The 22911-nt window shown below is 43.5% G+C and overlaps 1 protein-coding gene across 4 annotated transcripts; it reads left to right on the top strand.

The window, feature by feature from the left end:
- The first annotated feature begins 685 nt into the window (after positions 1–685).
- On the top strand, positions 686–22524 carry kif26bb (kinesin family member 26Bb). 4 transcript variants are annotated; one of them, XR_008416245.1, is made up of 16 exons: positions 686–914; positions 1088–1402; positions 4502–4900; positions 6330–6451; positions 6531–6702; positions 10456–10665; positions 11649–11742; positions 13521–13789; positions 13889–14066; positions 14203–14350; positions 15089–15248; positions 15326–18359; positions 19005–19160; positions 20713–20821; positions 21432–21585; positions 21658–22524. XR_008416245.1 is itself a non-coding variant. In XM_053881467.1 (15 exons), exons 1-15 carry the CDS (start codon positions 861–863, stop codon positions 21478–21480), a joined length of 5385 nt encoding a protein of 1794 aa, XP_053737442.1. In that variant the 5' UTR covers positions 686–860; the 3' UTR covers positions 21481–22524. The 4 variants fall into 4 exon arrangements, 3 of the variants coding, with proteins under 3 accessions (XP_053737442.1, XP_053737441.1, XP_053737440.1); XM_053881467.1 differs by having other exon boundaries at positions 6615–6702; positions 21432–22524; XM_053881466.1 differs by having other exon boundaries at positions 15329–18359; positions 21432–22524.
- Positions 22525–22911: the final 387 nt, after the last annotated feature.

Raw genomic sequence — 22911 nt, 5'->3', positions numbered from 1 at the left:
AATTTCATTAATTAAATCAAAATCAAACAAATAAACCCCCATATATTTAAATATTTCATTTAAAAAATCCTATTCATTTTAACAATATATTGATATACAAATACAATTTCAATATTAGAATAAACATGAATCAAAACCAGTGCAATGAAACACTAATGCAATATTACTACAATATACAAAATAACTTGAAAATGGGCAAACTACAAAAACAAAACTGTACGCATTATAAAGGAAACCATGCGTTTTGGATAAAAAAGCAAAGATCAATTCAACACGCAATTAAAACTGTTACTGCAAATATATATATATATATATATATATATATATATATATATATATATATATATATATATATATATATATATATATATAAATATATATATATATATATATATATATATAAATATAAATATATATATATATATATATAAAAAATATATATATATATATATATATATATATATATATATATATATATATATATATATATATATATATATATATAATCGCAACTGATATATATATATATAAGTTATAATCGCAACTGATAGGTGTTTGTGAAATACTTACTTATTATACAATGATAACGATCCGGAATTCGTGTGTTTTACTGCCCCCTCACGGACCAGTCGGTGGACAACACTCAATGAAGTCATGAGCGTCTCCAGCGCGCACTGTGCCGCTGTCCCCTCTCCATCTGTGGCACTCTCCTCCTCAGACCGCTAACAATTGTTTTCTCCTTTAACGGACTCGCTTATGGACGGAGTCATTTCGCTCAACATTGACGGAGATGGTTGGGAAATTAAAAAAAGTCTCTCCCGCCTTTGTTCGGATCTGCTTTTAAATATTAACTAGTTGTCATGTCATCTCTGACGCGCAGAGGGGAGAGACTGACCGGCTCGACGAGAAACTGGGTAAGAAAAGCTCTTGACTTTACGGTTCCCGGGGTGGATTTACGTTGAAGATAAGAAGTTGCGCTCGGGCATCCGAACAGAAACAGTTGGGTGTGGTTGCACTTGTCAGTTTCCATTAATGCAGCTCCGCTAACCAAACAAAACACTCGGCATCATGGTGTTTTATTTCTCAGAGAACACAAGTGCAGCATCACGGCGAGTTTTCCCTCGGAAATCAAGAAAGCTGCAGGGAGCGTCCCGCTCCTGAAGGGTCCAGGGACGAGCCGCTCCGGAATATGTGCCACAGAGCTGACGCCGTCCCGTCCTACAAGTCCCTGCCTGGATCTATTGGAGACCGTATCATGTCTTTCGGGACTCTATGCCGGGGGAGCGTCAACCCGAGCAGGTCCGACAGGAAAGTTACTTGCTGTGAAAACTGCTCGGCGACCCTCGTTGCTCTGAAGAAACAAGCCCTGAGTCTGGCGGTCCACCATCACTTCTCCTGCAAGGTCAGTTCCAGCTCCGCTCCGCAGGACCGATAATAGGTTGAAAGGAAAAAAAAAAATCTTACATAGCGTTCTTGTAAAAATGAAAGCCAATATATGAAGGTGATTTTTATTGTATTTTATTATATTATAATTATTATTTTATTTTGAAGATGACGATAATGGCACCCCCCAAAAAGATGGCAAGAGAATAGAAAATACAGTTTAGTACATGAAAAAAATGTGAGAAACAAAACAATTATCAATACCAAATTAAGTTTAGTCAAAACTTCAATGTTATTTTATGATATCAATAGTAATAATTGCAACATTCATTCACTAAACTAGGCTAATACAGGTACTACAACCTCTGAAGCACCCACCTTCACTACAACGACTTCCTTAACCAGGCATGTAAAACTAGAGTTGCATAGAACATACCAGGTCTGCCATAAAATTTCAAAATGTGTGTTGTTATAAAGCACTGTTACGGCTCTAATGTAATGCAACAATTGGAAATACAATAACGTTAAATAAATAATAAATATATTTCTGATGAAAAAGTTTCAAATAAATGTTCCTTCATTCAGTGTGACTTTGGCCTCAGCAAATGCTGAAATAGGGATCAACACTGATACAGCTATGACCACTTCTATGACTGTTCTCCTTAAATCTCATATAATTTTGGTCACGTTTGTCGCCAGCATAAAGACCTCAATTTTTGTCAGACCCCTTCATCTCTGTCTCCTTCCTGATTCTCTTTCCTCTCGACGCTCTTTGCAGGCTCTCTAATAATTTAAAGTGTTCTCCAAAAAGGTCCTTGACTCGTTTTACTCTCCTCCCTCTCATGAATATTTTTTTAATCCCTCCTGTCATGAATCCATTGGCAAAACATATTATCAGCTAATAGAATCGGGCTTTTGATGTGTGCTTCATTTAACACTTATGAAACGGCCGGTAAGTGTGTTAATGCTGATGCAGCCACATCATTCAGCGTTCGCCTCCTTTCCGGGAATCCTCTCGGACATTTGTCACCCTCCATCCACATCCATCACGCACACTTAAATCCACAATGCAAACCAGTGGCGCTCTTATGCGAGTGGTTTCAAATGGGCATGAATATTTCATCCTGACATCCCCGTGTCATGTCCACCGTGGAGAAAGTCGATTTATTTTGGTCCTCGCCGGTGGGAGGGCTCGGCCAGTGATTTTAAAGAAAGACCACAGACCTGCAGAGTCAAGAGAGAGATGCTATCTTGTGGCCACGGACAGGAATCAGATCTATTGATCGGAGCTCGCGTTTTAAAAAGAACGATTGTGCTAATACGGCTTCTTTAAAATTGAGCTGGCTGTTTAGATAAGATGGGAAGTCTCTAAGAAGGTTGCCCAGCGCTGATGAATTATTCTTCAACGGATGAATACCATCCATCAACGACAGCGGACTAAGCTAACAGCGCCAACTTGGATCAGCGCCACTGTCTTATTTCGGAAAAGCATTTGCTGACAAATATGAATGAAGGTATAAATTTAGCCGGTGATGCTTCAGCACTGTTGAGTTTTGCAGGACTTTGTTTCACGCAACAGTTGCGAGCCTCTCTGGGGGAATGTAGGTCACTGACTTCGTGTTGGAAGCTTGGAAATGGATGACAGGAGAAACCTTCAGAGGAGAATTTAAGGACACAACAAAAAGGATCTTCATAATTCCTGTTGTGTTTGACTGTGTAAATACATTTAATTTTTTGTTGTTACAAGAGATTGTTTTAAGGTCAGAGCCGAGTTTTTGACAAGAGCTTGTGAGCCAAATAAGGCTAAATAACATTTGATAAGTGACCGTTAGAAGGCAATCCAGGTTTTGGTTGGCATGGTCAGGATTTCGAGGCGCAGCTCTGTTGGGGAGGGTTTGTAGTTTGGTGGCCTGAATATCCAGTCACTGCTATTTGCTGATGATTTGGTTCTCATGGCTCCATCACAGTGTGACCTTCAGTTCTCTCTGGGTTGGTTTGCGTCTGAGTGTGAAGCGGCTGGGATGAGGATCAGCACCACTAAGTCAGAGGCCATGGTTGTCAACCGAAAAAGGATAGTTTGCTCTCTGCGGGTGAGGAATGACTTCTCGCCTCAGGTGGAGAAGTATCGTGGGGTGTTGTTCTTGAGTGAGGGGGTAAGGGAGTTGGAGATTGATCGGTGAATCGGCGGGATTGCAGTCACTCTACTGCACCGTTGTGTGTAAGAGAGATTTACCGATCGGTCTTCATCCTGACCCTCACCTATGGTCACGAATGAAAGAAGAAGATGTCGGATTCAAGCGGCTGAAATGAGTTTTCTCTGACGGATGGCTGGCGTCTCCCTTAGAGATAAGGTGAGGAGGCCTGCTACTCGGGAGAGACTTGGAGTAGAGCTTCTCCGTGTTGAAAGGAGTGAGCAGTAGGTGGTTCGAGTGTCTCATGAGGATGCCCCCTGGATGCTTCCCTTGGAAGGTGTTTCCAGAGCATCAATTTGGATATAAGGAAGTCGACACACTAGCCCTCAAAATACATTTTTGAACTCATATCCAGTCTTTATGAAGCCCACTACAATGTAAACATCATTGAAGTGGATCCTGTTTGATTTAGAGGAAACACTAAAGTCTAGTCTCCGGTGAAGACGTCCTGTGTAAAAACGTCCTGCGGTGCCACACGTTTCCGCTGTGCTGTGCCGTCCCTGTACTCCTTAACTGTAAGGCTCCCCTCATTGGTACAACCTAAATTGGCAGCTAAACAGCACAGGAAGGATCAACATCCTTTAAAGAAAATTGACATTGCTGTAAAAATGCATCCTTATTCTCCGTCACAAGGTTCCATGCCTGTAATGGCTGATCGAGATGATGGCAGTGGCTGTAGTCAATAGTGTTGAGTCAATGATTATTTTGCTAAGTGCCCAGACCTGCTTCTCTGTGAGTAACTGTTAGAGCTGCTTTGTGATCATGTCTTCAATGCTTTCTGCTTGTCTGCAACTTTTTTTTTTTTTGAGGGAATATGATTATTTGCAATTCACTTAAGGTGAATAAGCCGGAGGGAGTTCAGGACACCAGTCAAGAGTTTGACATCATTGTTGGAGGAGATCATCTTATGTATGTTTTTCTTGTAGGATTCCAGTGACCTGTCAGTCTTCCTCTATGACAACCTCCGAGTCCACACCAGATTCAACACAGAGTCCTGGGAACAAGGCGACTGTGGAGCCTGCGGAACCAACTTGAACAAGCTCAAACAGGAAGCCGTGCACCTGGCTCTGAGCAGGGGACAGTCGTCCAGTCCTTTCGATTCGAACCACATCCCATCGAGACACGCGGACCGAGCTCCCCGGGACGCAGCACACCCGTCCCACAGTCGGACTCAGAGCCCTTACAGTTCCAAAAGTGCCCCTCAGAGCCCGAAGACACCCCAGAGAACCCCTCAGACACTCAGACGAAGGGTAACCAAGCCTGAAATGGACCGATGGGTGGAGGAGCAGCTGCAGTTGGTGTCTTCAAATCCCGGTCGCCACCAGGTAGCCCTCACTCTAAATCACACCTCATCCTCAAGCGAGCGCCCCCCACTTTTAATGAGCACCACGACTAAAGCGTCTTCATGGGTGCGCATGTCAGCGGACGATGATTTATAGCGGCTAAGCACACGCTCCGCCATAGAGGACGCTGTTTAAATGTGCTTTTGCTAATGGAATGAAATCGGGTCGTGAGTTACCCTTGTCATAAAAGCCCCCATGTCCAAAAGCACTTGAGATCAATAGGGGGTGTGGTCATATTTAAGAGTGCAGCAGGGAGACAGCAATATTGAGATGGAAGCCACAACTCCACAACTGATATTGTGAACGGTTTGGGGAAACACCATTAGAGTTGTTGACTCGGCATTCTTCCATTTTTAGTTGATTCATGCACATCGTGGCAGTTCATGTTAGGGCAATGACGCAGTGATGAGTGGGAAAATCTGAAGGTAAAAGGAAAGTGATTCAACAGCATTACAGAGAAGCAAATAGCAGATAATGAAAGGCAGCACCGGAGCAAATACAGGGAATGAAACAAAGCAGATGTTCGCCAACAGGAAGGGAGGAGGAACCCAGCATCTGAATTATTTGGCTGCTTGTACTTGCTTCCTGTTCAACTATTACTAAGATCTTCTGGAACAGTTGTCGGCAGTTAGCGGTTATTTTTCGATGGGAAAAAATGATTTTCTGCTGTAATAAAAACTAGGATCGATCTACTCTGGCTATGTCAGCTTTTTTAGTACAGCCATCTTGTCTCTAAACAATATTATATATTGAAATATAATTGAACCAGTCACAAGTAAAACTGCTGAAGGACATTTAAACTGCAACACGAAACAGCCTCAAAACAAGCCAAACTGGACCAAGCAAAATCTGGCTATTTTGACGGATCTTATAAACATTTTGTGGTGTGTAACCTTCGCTGGCCTTGTTTCTAATTCACCGATCTTTGAGACCATGCAGTCTCTTGCAATGACCTCAATGTAACCAACATGTGGAGCGGTCAGTTGCTAATATTATATTGCTACAGCCTTATTATGACATAGACGCTCCGTCATCTGCAGTAACACCCAACAACCGTTGTTTCAAAAGAAGCCCGCTGATGAGCCTTTAAGCTCCAGTTGTCGTCTGACAGCGCCATTATGAGACTCAATGACCCAAATCTGACACAATGGCATGCCAGTCAAGAAGCTGGCTGACAGTGAATCACTGTTATGGAGACGACTTTCTCATCTCCTGAGTCATGGTGCTCTGTTTGCCGTCTTGCATTGATCAGAATTCTCCACATCACAGCTAATGGAGTATGCTAAACCAAGCACTCCGGGTTGATGCCCTACTTAGACGCACATTAACGTCATAATTCTGTCATAATATTGGTGCCACTGTGAAGTGGGTGGAAAAGTAACACATCCAAACATCACTTCTCTCCTGGCAGGCTGCAGCAGACGCTACGATTGGCGGCGTTGGTGCTGGGGTGGTGCAAACCAACTCCAAGATTCCTCACATCTCCAGAGTTGTGAACATCGCCAACACTGCCGCCATGTCTTTCTTAGCCAGGTAAACTTCCATCTGTCTCTCTCCATCTTCAGTCAGTGTGAGGGATTATCTGACAATCTTCCGACTTCCGTCTCCACAGGGCAGCGGAGAAGCTCAATCTGACATCGAGGAAAAAGGGCCAGGCCTCTGAAGCGGCTCCAGCTCATTTTCCGACTTGTTTCAGGGAGATCATCCAGAAAAACCCTCCACCGGTTCCCCCCTGCCTGCTCCAAGCTGCTACCAGAACCAGGGACACGCCGGATATTAGCAAGGTACACCACTGAGCCTCAATTTGTTCACTCCCATATTGATCTGACTTTACTGCATTTGCATTTACACTCTGTCATTAATGACTGACTCTTATTGAACTGTGTAAAATCAGTCAGCTACTGCCCAATAGTTGCATTCATTTTACTGCAACTCAACTCAAGATTATGAAAAATCATATTCATATTATATAATATGAAATGTTGCACAGAAAACATTTACTGCATCTGCAATGACTATTCTCAAACCTTGGTCTTTCATGGGAAAAGAAAGCACAAACGCTGAAACACCAACAAGCTGTTTTACTGATCTGGCAGCTCGTGCGCTTAACACAAATTTCTGCAAATGCTCCCTCACATTTCTCCACCCCACAGGGAAACTCTCGTGCTTTATTCAATCCATTTTCCTTCACACAGTACCTTCAGTCCTGTAACATAGGCACCTCACGTATGGCTCTCTTTAAAGCAGGTTCATTCTCACAGTGACCATCCCCACTATGACACCATTTGTCACGGGAGGTTGAGCATACTTATCCCACCAGCCTTCATTTCCATTGAGACTTTGACCCAAGAACTGCTGTCATGTTTGGGTTCACATCCCTTAGGATGAGGTAACATTTTAGAACCGCCATCTTCATAATCTTGTTTAAGGCGTCGCTTGCGTCCTTAACTCAACTCAACTCCCACATAAGCCTTGTACCTTTTCTTCCATGGGAAAATCCTTGGCACACAGCAAGACACTTGGAGAGAAAGAGTTTGACTGGTCTGAGGGTTTTGAATTTGAATTGTCAGTTGACATGTGCACTGTAATGGACTGGCAACTTTCCAGGGCCACCAACCTCTTGCCCAATGTAACCTAGTTCCAGCCCTTACCCACTTCACCCCGTTAATACCGTTCAGGGGGCGATAAGGAAAATCATCTCCCCAGACCATGAAAATATTTTGCATCTTTATCAAACACTTCTGACACCTGACTCCCTGTGTCTGAGACTCTGAGTCCAGTGAGAAAAAGAGGGAAATAATAAGGACTCACTGGTTTTGTTAGTTGAAGGTTTAAATTCCAGCATCAGCCATCACAACTCACTGAATTTGGTCTTGAATATCAAGACAAAATCTGCTCACGCCCAGCATCATTATGATTTCCAGTTGAATACCACCCTCTTATCTGAATCTTATGAATTAATTATCTGTGTTAGCTGCAAGCCCAGTCGGAAATCAAGAGGATCCAATTATGTGACGGGCTGTTACGAAGATTGGCGAGGACCAAAGACAGAGCATCAAAAGATCAGCCAACAGTTGCTTCAAAGGCTCCAGAAATATAGACCCACAACCACCAACCTTGAAGTGTTTTTGCTAGCACATTTATCCCATTGTGAAGACATCACAGTCGATTTGGAGGAGATCTCATATCACCCCTGATGCATGATACAATATTATATGCTGCTAATGCCTCCATCCCTGGCTACCACTTCACCTCCTCGGGGAGATGCTGGTTAGATCAATGCGCCTGCTTTCCCTCCTCGCGTCTCAAAGATGGACTCCCTGGCTGGTCTAGAGTTACAGATGAGGCTCACATGGACGTCGGCGTCGTCCAGCAGCTGCCCACCACTCTGCCACTTTGCCTCTGACAATGGGAGGAAACGTTTCTCCACTTGTTAAAGACCACGTTGAATAATTCAGATAGAGCAACTTCTTACATGATGTGGAAAATGATGACAAGCAGGGAAAAGAACTCAGCAAGCTGAATGATGATGTCACTGTTGGCCGACGCGAGTGTCATGACGCTGGCTTTTATCAGCGCCGACCCCCTTTACTGAACCAGTCTATTAAAGATTTACAATCTAATACGCTTGATGGCAACATGTTGCCTTGTCTGCAGTTTTCTGCTTACCCCCCAAAAATGCCTGTCAGTGAGTGAAGATCAAACAGAATTTAAGACCTTCCTCCACAGAAATCACTTAATGCATTACAGACAGGACGTGGAGCTGCAAGAGCACATCCACACGTTAGAGACTGCAAAAGGTGATCACATCAATAGTGATCGTCTTCTTCTGTCTGTTCGCAGAATAACTCCAAAACAGATGAACGTGTTAAAATACATTTTCTGGAAGTGTTAATAATAGAACAGATGGTCTCCCTCACTATTACCATGGATGTTACACGAGCGTGAACAGCAACTGCTACATACTTTCCCACTGAGCACATTTGAATTAATGCTATCAATGGTAATTCAAATGCTAAAGAAGATATCTAATTGGACAGGAAAAAAGCAATATTTTTGTGTAAAAAACACAATATGAGGGTATGTATGTTACTTAAATAAAATATCAAGATACTCCCAAAAAACTCAAAATATGGCTGAAAAAATGAGTTACTGCAAGATAAAGGCACTGGTTAAATGCATACAACAAAAGACAATATGATAATTACATTTTTACTACACTGTATTTAGGACAGATATTGGTCAGATACCGGGCTTGAGTACTCGTACTCAATGGCCACTGATACCATGAACCAATATCATTTTATAGCTGTGCACAGTTTTCACTGTCAGTTTAAGTCAATTTTGGAAAATGTGTGCTTGTACTGCAGTGAAACTGACCCCCACCCATGTACAAAAACAACAGACTGAGGAACGTTATAGATGGAAAAGAAGAATGATATATATGGAAAAAAAAAAACCTCCCTGTAGTGGCATATTCAGTATCTGTATCAGTCAGTACTCAAATGTAAGTACTTGTACACTACTTGTTTTGGAAAAAAATAGTATTGTTGCATCCGTAGTATTTATTCATGAAACATATTATATGTGAAATAATCTTACTGACTGCAAACCAAATAGCAACGTTACTCTGACTCCCGTTGAGTGCCTTTATACCTGGTGTGTGTAGACATGTTCATGTACTTTCACTTCATGTCAACAATCAAATGTAGCTGCAGGTAATATTTCATCTGGTAGCTGCTCGCGCTTCCAAAAGCTGGACTGTTGATCTCAGAGGACTGTTGCTACTGCATCTTTTATGTGAAGTTATTTTTATAGACCAAGCTACTTTTTACCAGATTTCGTAGTGAGGCAGTCAGCTCAGGTCTCACAGTGAGGACGTCCCTCCGCAGATTTAATAATTCATGTCGCAGTAGTGTTTAGTCGTCGTGTTGTGTATCCATATATTTGTGTCCTCAGTGGGTGATTTGTTAATTTTTAACAAGGTCAAAAAGAGCAGCATGTCAAATAGGCCCATCTGCACCTCCCGGAGGAGCAGTCAGACCGTAATGCAGGTCTTGACCATAACTTTGGCTCTCCTTGATACCGGAGGGATGAGGATGATATTTTATGGCTTCAGGAAAAGTCCTCCGTCAGCTCATCAGAGGAGCCAGGTTGATTTATTGATGCTTGGCAAAGGGTGGCGGATAAGTAATCAATACAAAACTCCTAAGTACATGATGTCCTTCCACGTTACACAGCCATGTCCCCGTGTTGCTATTCTCAAAATGTCGGCAGTCGGAGGGAGAGTGTGCAGTGGAGGGTGGATGTCTGAGGAGGCAGACAAGGCTCCTCTCTTAACCTTGGGGCTGCCGTGTCCTTTCACAAAAAACAATCCTTGTCACCGTGTTGACAGAAAATCAATTACTCGCCCAGAAACCGTGTATTTTGGGACTGTGAGTCGTCTTTGTGGCTCAGTTTCTGTTGCATTATACTTTTATACAGTAAAGAAACTGTCTTTCAACTGAAGACCTCCCATGGGGTTTTCTTGTTTCCAGGTGAGAGTGGTGCTGAGGGTGAATCCGACACTCCTCGAAGCTCCAGGGCAACCACCGGTTCTCAGAATTGACTCTTCCAAGAAAAGAGTCATCGTGATGGAACCTGGAAGTCAGAGCCTTCACCTGAGTACGATGACACTTGGCCGGGACTCCAGGAGTCTGCTCAAGAGTTTCAGCTTTGATGCTGCTTACCCTCAGGAGTCAAGCCAGGTTAGGACCTTCCATAAGTGTGGATTATCAGCGCATTTACACTTGCCGACTAAGAGAGGAAAACCTTATTAATTCACAAAAAAAAAAAAAAAAAAATTAAAAAAAAAAAAAAAATATATATATATATATATATATATAATTTAATTGTGGAGTTAAATATTCTATTCTACTAAATGTTTCTTTGATGAATATAATTTCATGAAACAACGTGAGCAATTGATTTGACTTCTGATGATTTAAAAAAAACATGGAAAAATCCTGATGAAAATGGTTCATTTTTCTCAGTAAAACAGAATTTTACACTGACTTACTTGCTTGCAGATGTTAAAAAAAATATATATGAAAAATATATAAATATAAACATAAAAGATTTGACGAATACATGTCACCTGACTGTTGAATTATGTAAAAACAATATTTGATTTATTTAATAATATTAAAAAAAAAAACTCACCTCGGTTATTTTTAAAGGTCATGGAGCATATACACATTTCACATATTTTAAAATGAACAATTCTTGTGAAACGGGCCATTTTTACTCTTTTAATATTTATACCTTAGTTATTACGGTAAAAACAAAAACATAAATAACATAAATAAAAGTCAGTAAAACATTTTCACAAGACACATAAAATGAATCTCTTAATTAAGTTATTATTATAATAATTATTATTTAAATAATATTTACACCAGTCTTATTTAAATGAAAACAGTCTCTTTCTTAAGCCTCAGTAGCATTTGATCTGAAATGTACGGCGGACTGTCACATTTGTATGTCATGTCTGATGACCTGAAAACCGATCTGGTCTGGAAAACGCTCTTCAGCCTCACAATCCATCAATTACAGGCGAAAGCTAAAAGGATCTGCAGAATCAGTATGCAGCCCTTCTCCTGGCAGATGCTGCTGTCTTTTTCATTGATTGGTTTTCAGTGCAGATATGAATCATGGGATGTTTTTTTTTGGTCCTCCTTCCCCTGAGCAGGCTGAGGTGTGCGCGGGAGTCTTGGCTGACGTCATCCGCTGTGTGCTGAGCGGCAGTGACGGTTGTGTTCTGGGTCTGGGCTGTGCTGATGTGGGTAAGTGATCGGCCAGTGACGTGAGGGGTTACGGGTTCAAATCTTGATGTTCCAAATCCCACCCCCCCTCCTGTATCCTCTCATCTAAATTCTGTTCAAGCGCTCAAAGCTTTTTTTTTTAAGCTATTCATCATTGAGCCAAAAAAAAAAAAGCTTGTTCATTATGGGTGTCTAAGCCAAACTCACGAAGCAGACAGGAAGAAAATGGAGCGTAATATGCTGCCATTAGAGAGATGGGGCTCTGCACTTAGTGGCACAGAGGGGGTTTAATAGTTCCTCAGCCCCAACACACACACACTCCCTCCCTCCCAGGGTTAGGACGGGGTCTCCTTGGAGCGGCTCTGTCACATGACGCCACTCTCCGTAAATCTGATTGAATTAGTGGGCTGATACCGAATACATGTGGCCCCTGGCCAGGGGATATCAATCTCCTCCGGCAAATACTACTCTGCCTGAATAGCGTCGGGAAACATGGCCTTTAACTGGGGTAAACGAATTCTCTTCATTCCTCATTCAATTAGAGTTCGGATAAGGCAAGACAGAGAGCGATATAGACCCTTAAAACTCAAGAGCAATGCAGCCAAGGAGTGCGTGGCGTGGCATCAATCCTGGGAATAAAGGGAATTGGAAATGTTTAGTCGACAAGCCTCAGATGGTTTAGTCATGAAATATAAAGGTGGCTTCCTCAACTTTGTGGTGCAAGATGCTTCTTCAAGGCCACAGGCTGAAGACATATAAGCAGCTAATGTATTCACATTTTAGCTGCTTTGTTTACCGTTTTTACTTCGCTCCACGCTCATGAGTCAAACACAAGCAGCCAAACCCTATTAGAAAATACTCTCCTCAAACCAGATCTGTGTTTGCAGTCCTCCTTGAGCCAGGCAGACCCCAGACCACTGGAGAATGCAGAGACAACAAGGGTCTTTTAAGGCTCCAGACACACACTGCATTCGTGACACAAGCGCTGCCGGCAGCGACTTGTTTCTCTCTGGCTACAGATGATCTTCACCCAAGAGATGAATGATGAAGTCGCCTTATGAATAATTAAAAGAGGAGCATTCAGTGCTGATGCATGGAGACCTCATGCACTGTACTGCAGTTGTTGACTTGGTGGACTGTGGAATGTCATCCAACCTGAAAGCTGAAATTCAATACTCACTTTCAATATTATTAAATTATCTGTGTGTGTGTGTGTGTGTGTGTGTGTGTGTGTGTGTGTGTGTGTGTGTGTGTGTGTGTGTGTGTGTGTGTGCGCGCGTGTGTGTGTGTGTGAGTACATGTAGAGCTGTGAGGGTGAAAATGTCAGAATAACTGGGTCATTCCAGGTTAGCCATTTGTTTTGGCTGGTTAAGTTAAGGGTGAGATCACAAAAATGTCAACTGTTTTCATTTGGAAAACCACATTAAATTAGCTCAGCTGTGCACTTCACTTTGCAGTTTTTTTTATCTTAAACGTGAGTAACTGATGACACCTTGGACAGTTTGCAGACTTTGTATATGAGACTGGTCTAGTTGACTTTGCACATGGAAAAAGAAACCCATCGAGCTCTGTAAACAATGCATCACAAGATGTTGCAAACATCCAAACAACTAAGTTTGCATGCACTAAGTACAAGTCTAAACTCCATTAAATTGATTATATTAAGAAGTATTTCACAACGTTAAGGTCCATTTGGGAAGCCAGACCTTGTTTAGTAGGCACTGCAGGTTGGTTTGATTAGCCCCTCTCCTATCCAATCCATCCAGTGCTCCATCACTGAAATCCGTTTTCCTCCTCAGGCTCCTGGACCAGCATGGTGGGCAGCGATGAGAGCGCCCAGAAGCTTGGTTTAATTCCAACCGCCATTTCTTGGCTGTACGCGGCGGTTGAGCGGCGGCGAGAGAAGACCTGGACCGACCTGAGTGTGTCCATATCAGCTATCGAGCTGTGCTGTGGAGAGGAGGACACTCTGAGGGACCTCCTCGGGGAAATAGTCCCATCTTCAAGCAGCTTTCAAGGAAGCCCCATTCACGTAAAACTCCAAGAGGACTCGGCCTCTGGGATACAGGTATGCAAACTGGATTGGGAAGTGAAATGTAGGCGCGTGTCTTTGCTTTACCATGAGAGGGGAACAGTTAAAAGCACTTTCTGCATTTGTGTCCCGCAGATACGCAATCACAACCGGGTTAAGGCGCCCACTGCTGAGAGAGCTGCCTCCCTACTGGACGCAGCGATTGCAGCACGGCGGCACAGCGACTTCACCACGTTCCTGTCCCACACCTCCATAATGTTCTTCACTCTCCACGTCCAGCCTCCGCGGACTGAGAGCAGCACGATAGGCAAAGGTAAAATCAATGCTTATTGGGCGAGATTTGTTTTGGTTTCTGCTTGTCTCCATTGCTAAGCAGCACCTACCAACTGTGAGGACTATCATCCATGAATTAATAATAGATATGTTCCTGCCCTGTCGCCACTCATTAGGTTCACGAGGACCCACGAAGCTAACCATGATTGACGTTTGCACCGGCATGGGTGGTTTGACTGGATATTATAAAAACAAAACCCCTCATTCCGAGCTGGGACCAATCGTGTTGTCGCTTCTCAGTGGACATCGGACCATTCCCAAAAAGTAAGCTGTACTAGTTTCTCAGAAGCTCATACTCCTAAGTGTTCAGACAGGGGTCCCCACACTACCCTGGCCTGAGAGTCACTGTTGAAGTGACCCCGTGTGCCTCCCATCTCGCTGTGACCCACTTACCGTATTGACTGGACTATATGCCACACTTAAAATCCTTTCATTTTCTCATGTTTTTTCTTGCTGACTTAAACAATGCTGCGGCTAATATGTGGATTTTACGAGCTTCATGCCGCCAAGACATTAAGCCTCACGTCATACCAATGAATTCACAGGCGTATCATAGGCTGTTTTCGCCCAGTTACCTGGAGCTCCGCTACAACAGTCCGTCTCAGCTGCCAGCTGCTGCTCCCCTGTGCTTGTTTTCTTTTGCCTTTCTATTAACCGTCAGGGTCTGTTTTAATGAGCCAAATTACATCGGCAGCATGATGCCTGAGTTCATGTTTCATGAATGTCTGGTTTTCTCAGAGATTTTTAAGCTGGTTCACATAGAAATCATTGACATTTCTATGGCTATAGATTGTACCGCTGCACCCGTGGCTTGTAGGGCGTTCCGGCCTTTCTAAGTACAATATCTATTTTCTTCATAAATTCAGTGGGTGTGGCTTATAAATGAAATAAATTACACAGTCAGATGGTGCAATGGGCACCTCAATCCACAGAGCTACGCTTTGAAAGCTAATATCATGAGCTCAAATGTAAATGATGCACCCGATGTTTGTCCTTGTGCAGGTCTAGTAAGCTAACCATGCTGCTCCGTGAGTCCATGGCCAGTGCTAGTTGCTACACAACAGTGGTTGCACAGGTCACTAACTCTCTCGAGCACCTGCAAGACACCTTCTCCACCATTCATCTGGCCTCTCGCATCCGCAGGCTGCAGAAGAGAACTAAGGTACCATCCTATAAGAAACTGTCTGTTGAGTGTGATCACAAGTTCATTCTTCTAATGCACTGCATGTCCAACACCAGCAGTCCACCTCATGCTCCCCTCGTGGCCGAAGCCTGACTCGAGAAAAGCGAGGCCCCCAGCCCTTCTCCCTGAGAGCGTTTCACTCCACAGATGAGGTCGATGTTGACGTCTGTAAATTCCGTCTGCGTGGAGAACTGGATGAACACTCCAGCAGCGACCAGTCCTGTGACACAGTCATCCAAATGGACTCTGAAGGACTAATCCGCAATAAGGAAGCCCAAAGAACCACACAACCAAAGTTTGTACCCATCATCCCATCGCTACACCCCAGCAAAGCTGACATGGATGATCCAGAGTTCACAGCATTGCTCCAAGAGCTTCTACGAATCCCCAAGCTACAGGTTGACAGGAAAAAAGAGGAGGTTCTTCTAACACACAGTGACCCATCGAAAGTAGAGCCCAAGGCACCGGAGAGGGACTGTCTGAAATGTGACACGTTTGCTGAGCTACAAGAGCGTCTCGGTTGTATTGACGGGAAGGAAGCAACGACGGAATTGACAAAGACTTCATCCAAATCACCTCCCTGTGCCAACCATGCGACCAAACCACAACCCCTGACGGAGTCTTTGAAACAGAAAGCTAGCGACTCTTCGGAAGCACCCCAGAGGTTGGTAAATCAAAGGTCTGGCTGCAGTCAGCCCTGTGCTGGCGAGACGCAAACAGATGGTGCCAACCCCGGGGACAGTTTCCAGAGAGAGGATTCGGGTCTGTATGACTGCGAGGAGTGCAGTGCAACCAGTTCCAGTGAGGAGGTGATGAATCAAACTCCCAATGTGTCTTGTCATGGCGAGCCTCCCAAAACTATGAAGGGCAGCGATAATGCTCTCTCCCATAGTTTCATTGTAGATGCGACAGGTGATCTGCCGAATCGGAAACAAAAATATCAAGAGTTAAATGACTGGTTCAGATCAGACGAGAGAGCCTCGCCAGTTGGTAAAAGCTCACCAGTTTCTCCACCGTCTTCGTCCTCTGCTTCTCAGCCTTTGGCAACCAGCATTATTATTGGGGATGAGTTGCCGAAGAGACCCAAAGAGAATGTGAAGGAAGTGAAGGCAACCATCACTGTCACAGTTCAGCAGCCGCTGGATCTCAAAGGCCAAGATGAACTGGTCTTCTCTATGGTGGAGGAGGTGACCATAAGTGGAGCTGTACACGGCAGCCGGGCAGGAGGAAACATCATCTGCATCAGAGATAACGCTCCGTCGCCCGTCCAGCTTGAGGGCCAGAGCAGCGCTCAGCCAATCAGAATTATCAGTAATATTAGCGACGAATCTTCAGTTACAGAAACGTCTGACACCACCAAAGACTTTGTTGACGCCACTGTATCAGCCACTGAAAATTCCCATCAGGGTAAAAGGAGCAAAAACCTCTTACCATCGTTCATAAATCCAATGCTTATACATTCTGATATGCCTTGTGATTTGGAAGAAAACGAAAACCCCTCCGCCCCTTCGACCAGAGTCACAAGGTCTGAGCTCAGGGGGAGTGGTGTCAAAAGTCCAGACGTTACCACAGGAATAGACCACAGCGAGGCTTCGACATCACAAATGTATAAGAGAAAATCCTGTAAAAAGACGACTAACTCAGCGTTTGGCCAAAACCCCTGTGGCACAATCATTTTAGAAGACTCAGCAGAAAACCAAGTCTTTGAGAAGAACCCCCGAAATACAACGGACAGAAGCCACCCGGGAGACAGTGATCATGTTTATTCCAGCAACACTCAGAGGGGCACGTTGGGGGAGGACATGGCTTGCAGACGTGTTGGGAATAACGTGTTAATTGGTGTGTCACATGGTTGCCTAGATACCAGCTATCCTTACTTGACGACAGGTAGTTTGCCAAGAGGCTGGCAAAACGCCAACCACCAGGAACACTTGGGTCACATGGCGGAAGACCAGAGGGACCCAGTAGGCGTGGCGTCTTCCAGCCAGTGTAGCTCAGGTGCACCCTTTGAAAGCAGACACAGCAGACCACGCTCCCCAATGACCCACAATCTCCACAGCTCCTCAGCTGTCAAATATGAAAGAGAATACAGGCAAGAAACAAGCAGCCTGTCCAGGAAGGGCGTCGGCTCACTGTGCGATATCTCTGGGATAAGCATGAAACGTGATCTGATGCCTGGGAGGCCTATGTCCCCCAATGAGGACTGCAGCAGGCTTTTTAATACGAAACTAGCGCAGCTGGTTAGCAAGACTAATTCGCTCGGGAGAATCCCACAAGACTTCCCGTCACTGGAGAGGGGAAGGTCTAAGGGAAGCTTGGACTGGGTTTGTGAGGGGGGTCATAAAGGTTGCAAAGAGGGAGACTGTACTTTACCCAGGACAAGCAGGAGTCCCAAGAAGGACAGTCGGAACAGCCATAAACACTCCAACTCTGAAAGTCAACCCTCCAAACATGGCCATTCCAAACTTTCTGCAGTGGGTAAACTGAAGATGGTGGGGCCCAAAGTCCGCCGTCTGTCGGCCCCCAGCATCAAAAACCTCAGCCTTCCTCACAAGCGAATGCAGCAGTCCATCAATAGAAGCGCAAGTCTTTCGCCGGACAGCAGGACAACAGAGCGAACGTCCACGTTTCTGTCTTCGTCTCCGCCTCGCTCCCATCGTTCCCTCAGTCGAACGCCAAGCCAGAGTTCCACATGCTCATCCACCAAATCTGCCATCCAAGGATTTGCCAATGGCCTCATCTCTGATTTTTTTAAAGACAAAACTGCCAGTCCAACAGTGGGGGGATCTGAACAGGCGTTCGCAGTTCCCTCGCCGTACAGCCAGCTCACGTCTCCCCGCACTCCCACACACATGAGTGGACACGCCAGCGACACCACCAGTGTGTTGAGTGGTGACCTGCCCCCGGCGATGGGCAAGACCTCCCTGCATTTCTCTCACAGAAACAGCACCATGAGCGGCGGTTACAGCAGCTTGTTCCGGGACAGCGAGGCCACTGCTGGCGGCACTTCGATGAGAGACTCGGTCAGCGACAGAAGCGGCTCGCCAGGGAGCTCTCACAGCCGATCCTCTCGAAGGAGAGGCAGCACAGGTAAAGGGCCAGGAAGATTTTCTCATGTTGCTTGTTCAAGTCTGCGTGAGTGGGCTTCAGCCATCCAATCACACACTTCCAGCTCAGTAAATTTCCCAATAATTTCATCTGTATTCTCCATAACAATTTCTACCTCATGATTTAAGACCAAGACTGTGATGCTAAAGGTGTTTCCAGTGGAGCCTTATGAAGAACAGGCAGCGATGTTTAATCCGACCAACAAAACCCCAGTGTTTTTATGGATATATCATCATATAATCGAAATAGGTCAACAATATCTGGGTGATGGAAACATGCTTAGCTCCACCTTATCAAAAAAAAAAAAGTTATTTCAGCGAGCAGCTTCCTACAATGCATTCATCCGTCTGTGCGACTTGGCCGCATAACATTTTAATGTGACATTCATATTGGATGACTCACATCTGTAGGCTGCAGTCATGTGTGGCTTCCTTACTGACATTAAAAGCCTTGGTGTGCACATGATCATATCTCTAATATATGAGCCCGACAAGGAGACTAAAGCAATAATAAAAGGCGAGTTTCTTCATGGAGCATGGCGGAACACAGTTATTGTATTATTATGTACAAAGCTTGCACAACATGAGGTCATAGTTTTAATATTGTTCTCTCCTCATCCTGACCTAGGTACTCACCAGCGCCGCCTGTCCAATGACACCCCCCCCTCCTTACGGCGTTCAGGAAGCGGTGTGCGATCTTACAGCGTGGACCCCGACATCCCAGAAGCCTACGAGATAACGCTGTATGAGATAGACGACGTGCAGCGGGCGCAGAAGAAAGCAGGTGCTGGCAAATGTTTGTGAATTTTAATGACGTCTGCTTCAAAGGCTTCCTGAACGTGATAAACATCTGTCGGCCAGAACTCCACATCTGGATGCTTTTGTTGACATGCTGGGCGAAGAGAGTCAAACTGCCATTACTGGTGATCATGAATGTGTCATCACTTTATTGGTTCCTTAAGTGATTTATTCCTTGTTGGATTATTCATTGAGGTCAATACAACATTACACCTTCTTAAGTTGCACTGTTTTTCCACATCAGTTCAATAAAATTTCATTTTAAATTGTATTTTTTATTTGTTAATTTGATTTGTTCATAATTTGCCATTATAATTACATTAATCTAATCTCAATCTTAATTTATCTCAATCGTTTTTTTTCTTATGCTGTACTTTTTTTTATATAATAGACATTATTTTTAAAAATATTTTTGTAAAAATAAAATAAAAATAATACTAAAAATGTAGTTTATATCACTATTTCTTTTGATAAAAGTTGTTATCAACAAAAGTGATTTGATACTCAAAGCATTCTTGTTGAGGGAGGGAAGAAACCAGAGTTCTCAGAGGATACCAACACAAGCAAAACAAAAATATGAACTCCACAGAGGAAAGATCCAGGTTCACAATCGAGTTGCCTCCAGCTGGATTTGAACTTGCGACTCTTGCTGAGAGGCTGCAGCTTCTGAGACAAAAAAAACATGTTGCCATGCCCTAAAACTGAACTATAGTACTGTAAATATCTTTCACAGCTCTGTATTTAGCATCACACCTTCCTGTTGTTCATTGTAACTAAAGGTTATCCCAGGTTGTTTGTGAATAATGAATGATCATCTCATTAAATTATTGATATCTTGACTAACATCTGAATTAAAAAGACAAAAATAATATTCAAGTTAACTTAAAAAAATACATAAACCTTTAAATGTAACACATTTTGCTGCTAATTAAATATGTTTTCAGCGTTGAATTATAAATAAAAACATTTGGGGGAGCAGGTGCCTGAAGGTTTTATAGATTCCATACAATAAGCAGCGATGAGTCCATAACCCGGGGTACGCATGGCTAAATAATAAATTCCCTCCTGTATAGACTGTGAGGTGCACTAGAAAGCAAAATCCAGTGAATGCGATGACGTTATGTCCCCGTGATGGGGGGCCTGGCCCCATGGGACCCCTCCACCCTGCAGCCCCAGCCTCCACCAGACTCAGACTCTGCATCTTTGATACAATTTTAATGACCACATGTGGGGAATTGGGTCAATGCCACAGAGCGGAACAAAGACGGATCCTGTAAGCAAAGTCTAAAGAGAAGAGATTAGATTTAACAACACATTCTATTTGGAGGTTATTTGCCGTCTGTAACATGGTTATTATCATCAGCCAGTGGCCTACAGACGTGATACTCCCCCTGAGACGCTTCTTTCTTTTACCATTAAAATTCTGGATCATTTTATGATGCCAAACGTTCCACTGGGAACCAGAGTAGCAAATAGCGGGTTTTGTCTTACAACAGCACGTATTTATGTGTACAAATCTGTGCTTGTGTCATGAGCAGGGCGAACACTTCAACGCCAAGCCGATGTGTTTGGGGGGTCATCGGCAGAGGACATACGAATACTACAACCTGACGAGAGACGTGGAGCGTTCCATGTCAACCCCAGAGTGTGAGTGGCACAATTCCTTTGCTGAATTTGGTCACTCTTTTTGTGCCGTTTGTACCAGAATTCTTTTTAGTCTGTTGTGTTTGTTTGTGAAGAAAAAATGTATTTTTAACATTAGAAGTAAATTTATGTAAATTGTATTAGATATTTCTGCAGTGAGTTTAACATAATGTTCAGTTGTAAAAACAGTAATTAAATCTGTAATAGATCATGCTAAATGTTGTGAGGCTAATAGATTCAGATTTGTAAGATGAATAATTTTATGTAATTTAAATGAACTAAACAGTATGTAACACTAAAAGGTTTCATTGGGGGGCAGTGACGAGTGAGTTTGAGGCTCTGTCCCGCATGAGCGTCAATTCCGCATCGGATATATTACGTTACGTGATGTCATATGTGTGTGTGCTTCCATCCTCATGCCAGTGTGGGAAAGGGAAATTTACGTTGTGTGCCTTCAGCTTGTGTCCGTGATCAAAAGTGATCAGTGAGCGTTGCGTATATATTTGTCTGTATTTGAATCATATAGTGTGTGTTTATTGCCACTAGATAGCATATTATTTTTAAAGGTGGATTTGTTTTGACTTGTACCTTGTGTCTTCTGTCACCTTTCCAGTCGGAAGGATTTCCACAGCGGACACAGAGGTGCGTCTGGAAGCCACTGATGTCACAGCAGTTTGTTTGGCATCATCCTGACTTCAGCTTTGAGAAGAGAAGACAAAACAAACGTCAAGATTCGAGACTCAGTGAATCTGTCAAGAATCACAGCCGTATGTGTGTAACAGTAAATTTGGATTGTTGTTGACTCCATCTTTATTTTATTATTTATTTACCTGCCACAGCTGCCGAGGAAACCCAACAGATGTACTGTAACAACAAGCCAGGGAGGTACAGCGTCGTACTTTCAAAGGGCTTGTGTGCGTATAACAGCGATGCAAAACATCCCTTCTGACTTGTTTCAACCAAAACTGCGATTTTCTTTTTCAGATCTACGTTTTAGTTACAGTGATTTGAAAGTAGAAATAGCCTATTAGATGCACCGGGGATTTAAAGGGCTTCTTGAAGGTGTAGTGCTGCGCATATGTGAAGGCAGTTTCAATTCATCTGATGCTTCTTGTTATAGTGTGTTGCTTCTGAACAACAAATCACTCCTGATGCACGAGCAGCTCAGACTCAATTATCCATTTACAGCCTCACCAATTTCTTTTTCATTGCCATGGTGATAACATGTTGTTTTGCTTCACTGCGGGTTTTCATTTTGGCAAGCAAATATACTCCGGATGAGTCGTGTAGTTAGTTTCTGCACTGATCCTGTGATACCTCAAAGCCATTTCTAAGAGAAGCCTTTGAGTAGTTGCCATGCTAAAATGATGTGTGCGGAAATCAGTGTATTTTGAATGTTGTGTTTAAAACGCGCAACATGTGACTGTGACGACGATGAAGTTTTCTGTGCTCAGCTGCGAATGTACATAATATTTTTTTTGTTTTTTTAATCTTGAGACAATCCACCGTGGTGTTATGAAATAACCACTGAAGACAAACAGACAAAAAAAAAGGCTGTACTTACTTTGGAGATTGTCTGACTGGCCATCAATAAACAGGCTTCGCCAACACATTAGTAAATGATTGGGGAGAAATGAAAACGGTGTGGCGTCTGCTTTCACTGTAATGGGGCACTAATTACTCTGAAAGGGGTCGTCAGGTCTTAAGAGGCTTGGACAAATGAATGAGGTCGATTCATCAATGTACAAGACTGGATCAATGCTTTTTAATCCTGCAAATGTCTTGATGGAGGCCAGAAAATCACACCGTTAATTTGAGCTGCTGAGCTAATGTGTTAAAATGACAGCACTAGTTATTATTGATGTGTTTAGATGATCAGATCAGAGCAGTTACAATGGGAGGAGCGAACTCTTTATATTTTTGCAGCTTGACCACATAAATAAAGCGAATATCACTAAAAAACTACATTATTTGTGAACCCACTGAACCATTGAGCCTCACTGCGACTCGCTTTCGATGTAAGTGGTCATAATGTTTCGGCATGTTAATGCCCTTGCCATGTAGCTGATAATGGAGGCGCTGCTGTCACAGGA

Source organism: Synchiropus splendidus, chromosome 12, assembly GCF_027744825.2.
Source record: "Synchiropus splendidus isolate RoL2022-P1 chromosome 12, RoL_Sspl_1.0, whole genome shotgun sequence".
Lineage (NCBI taxonomy): Eukaryota > Metazoa > Chordata > Actinopteri > Syngnathiformes > Callionymidae > Synchiropus > Synchiropus splendidus.
Note: the sequence above shows the minus strand (reverse complement) of the source record. Positions and strands in the feature narration are given on the sequence as shown.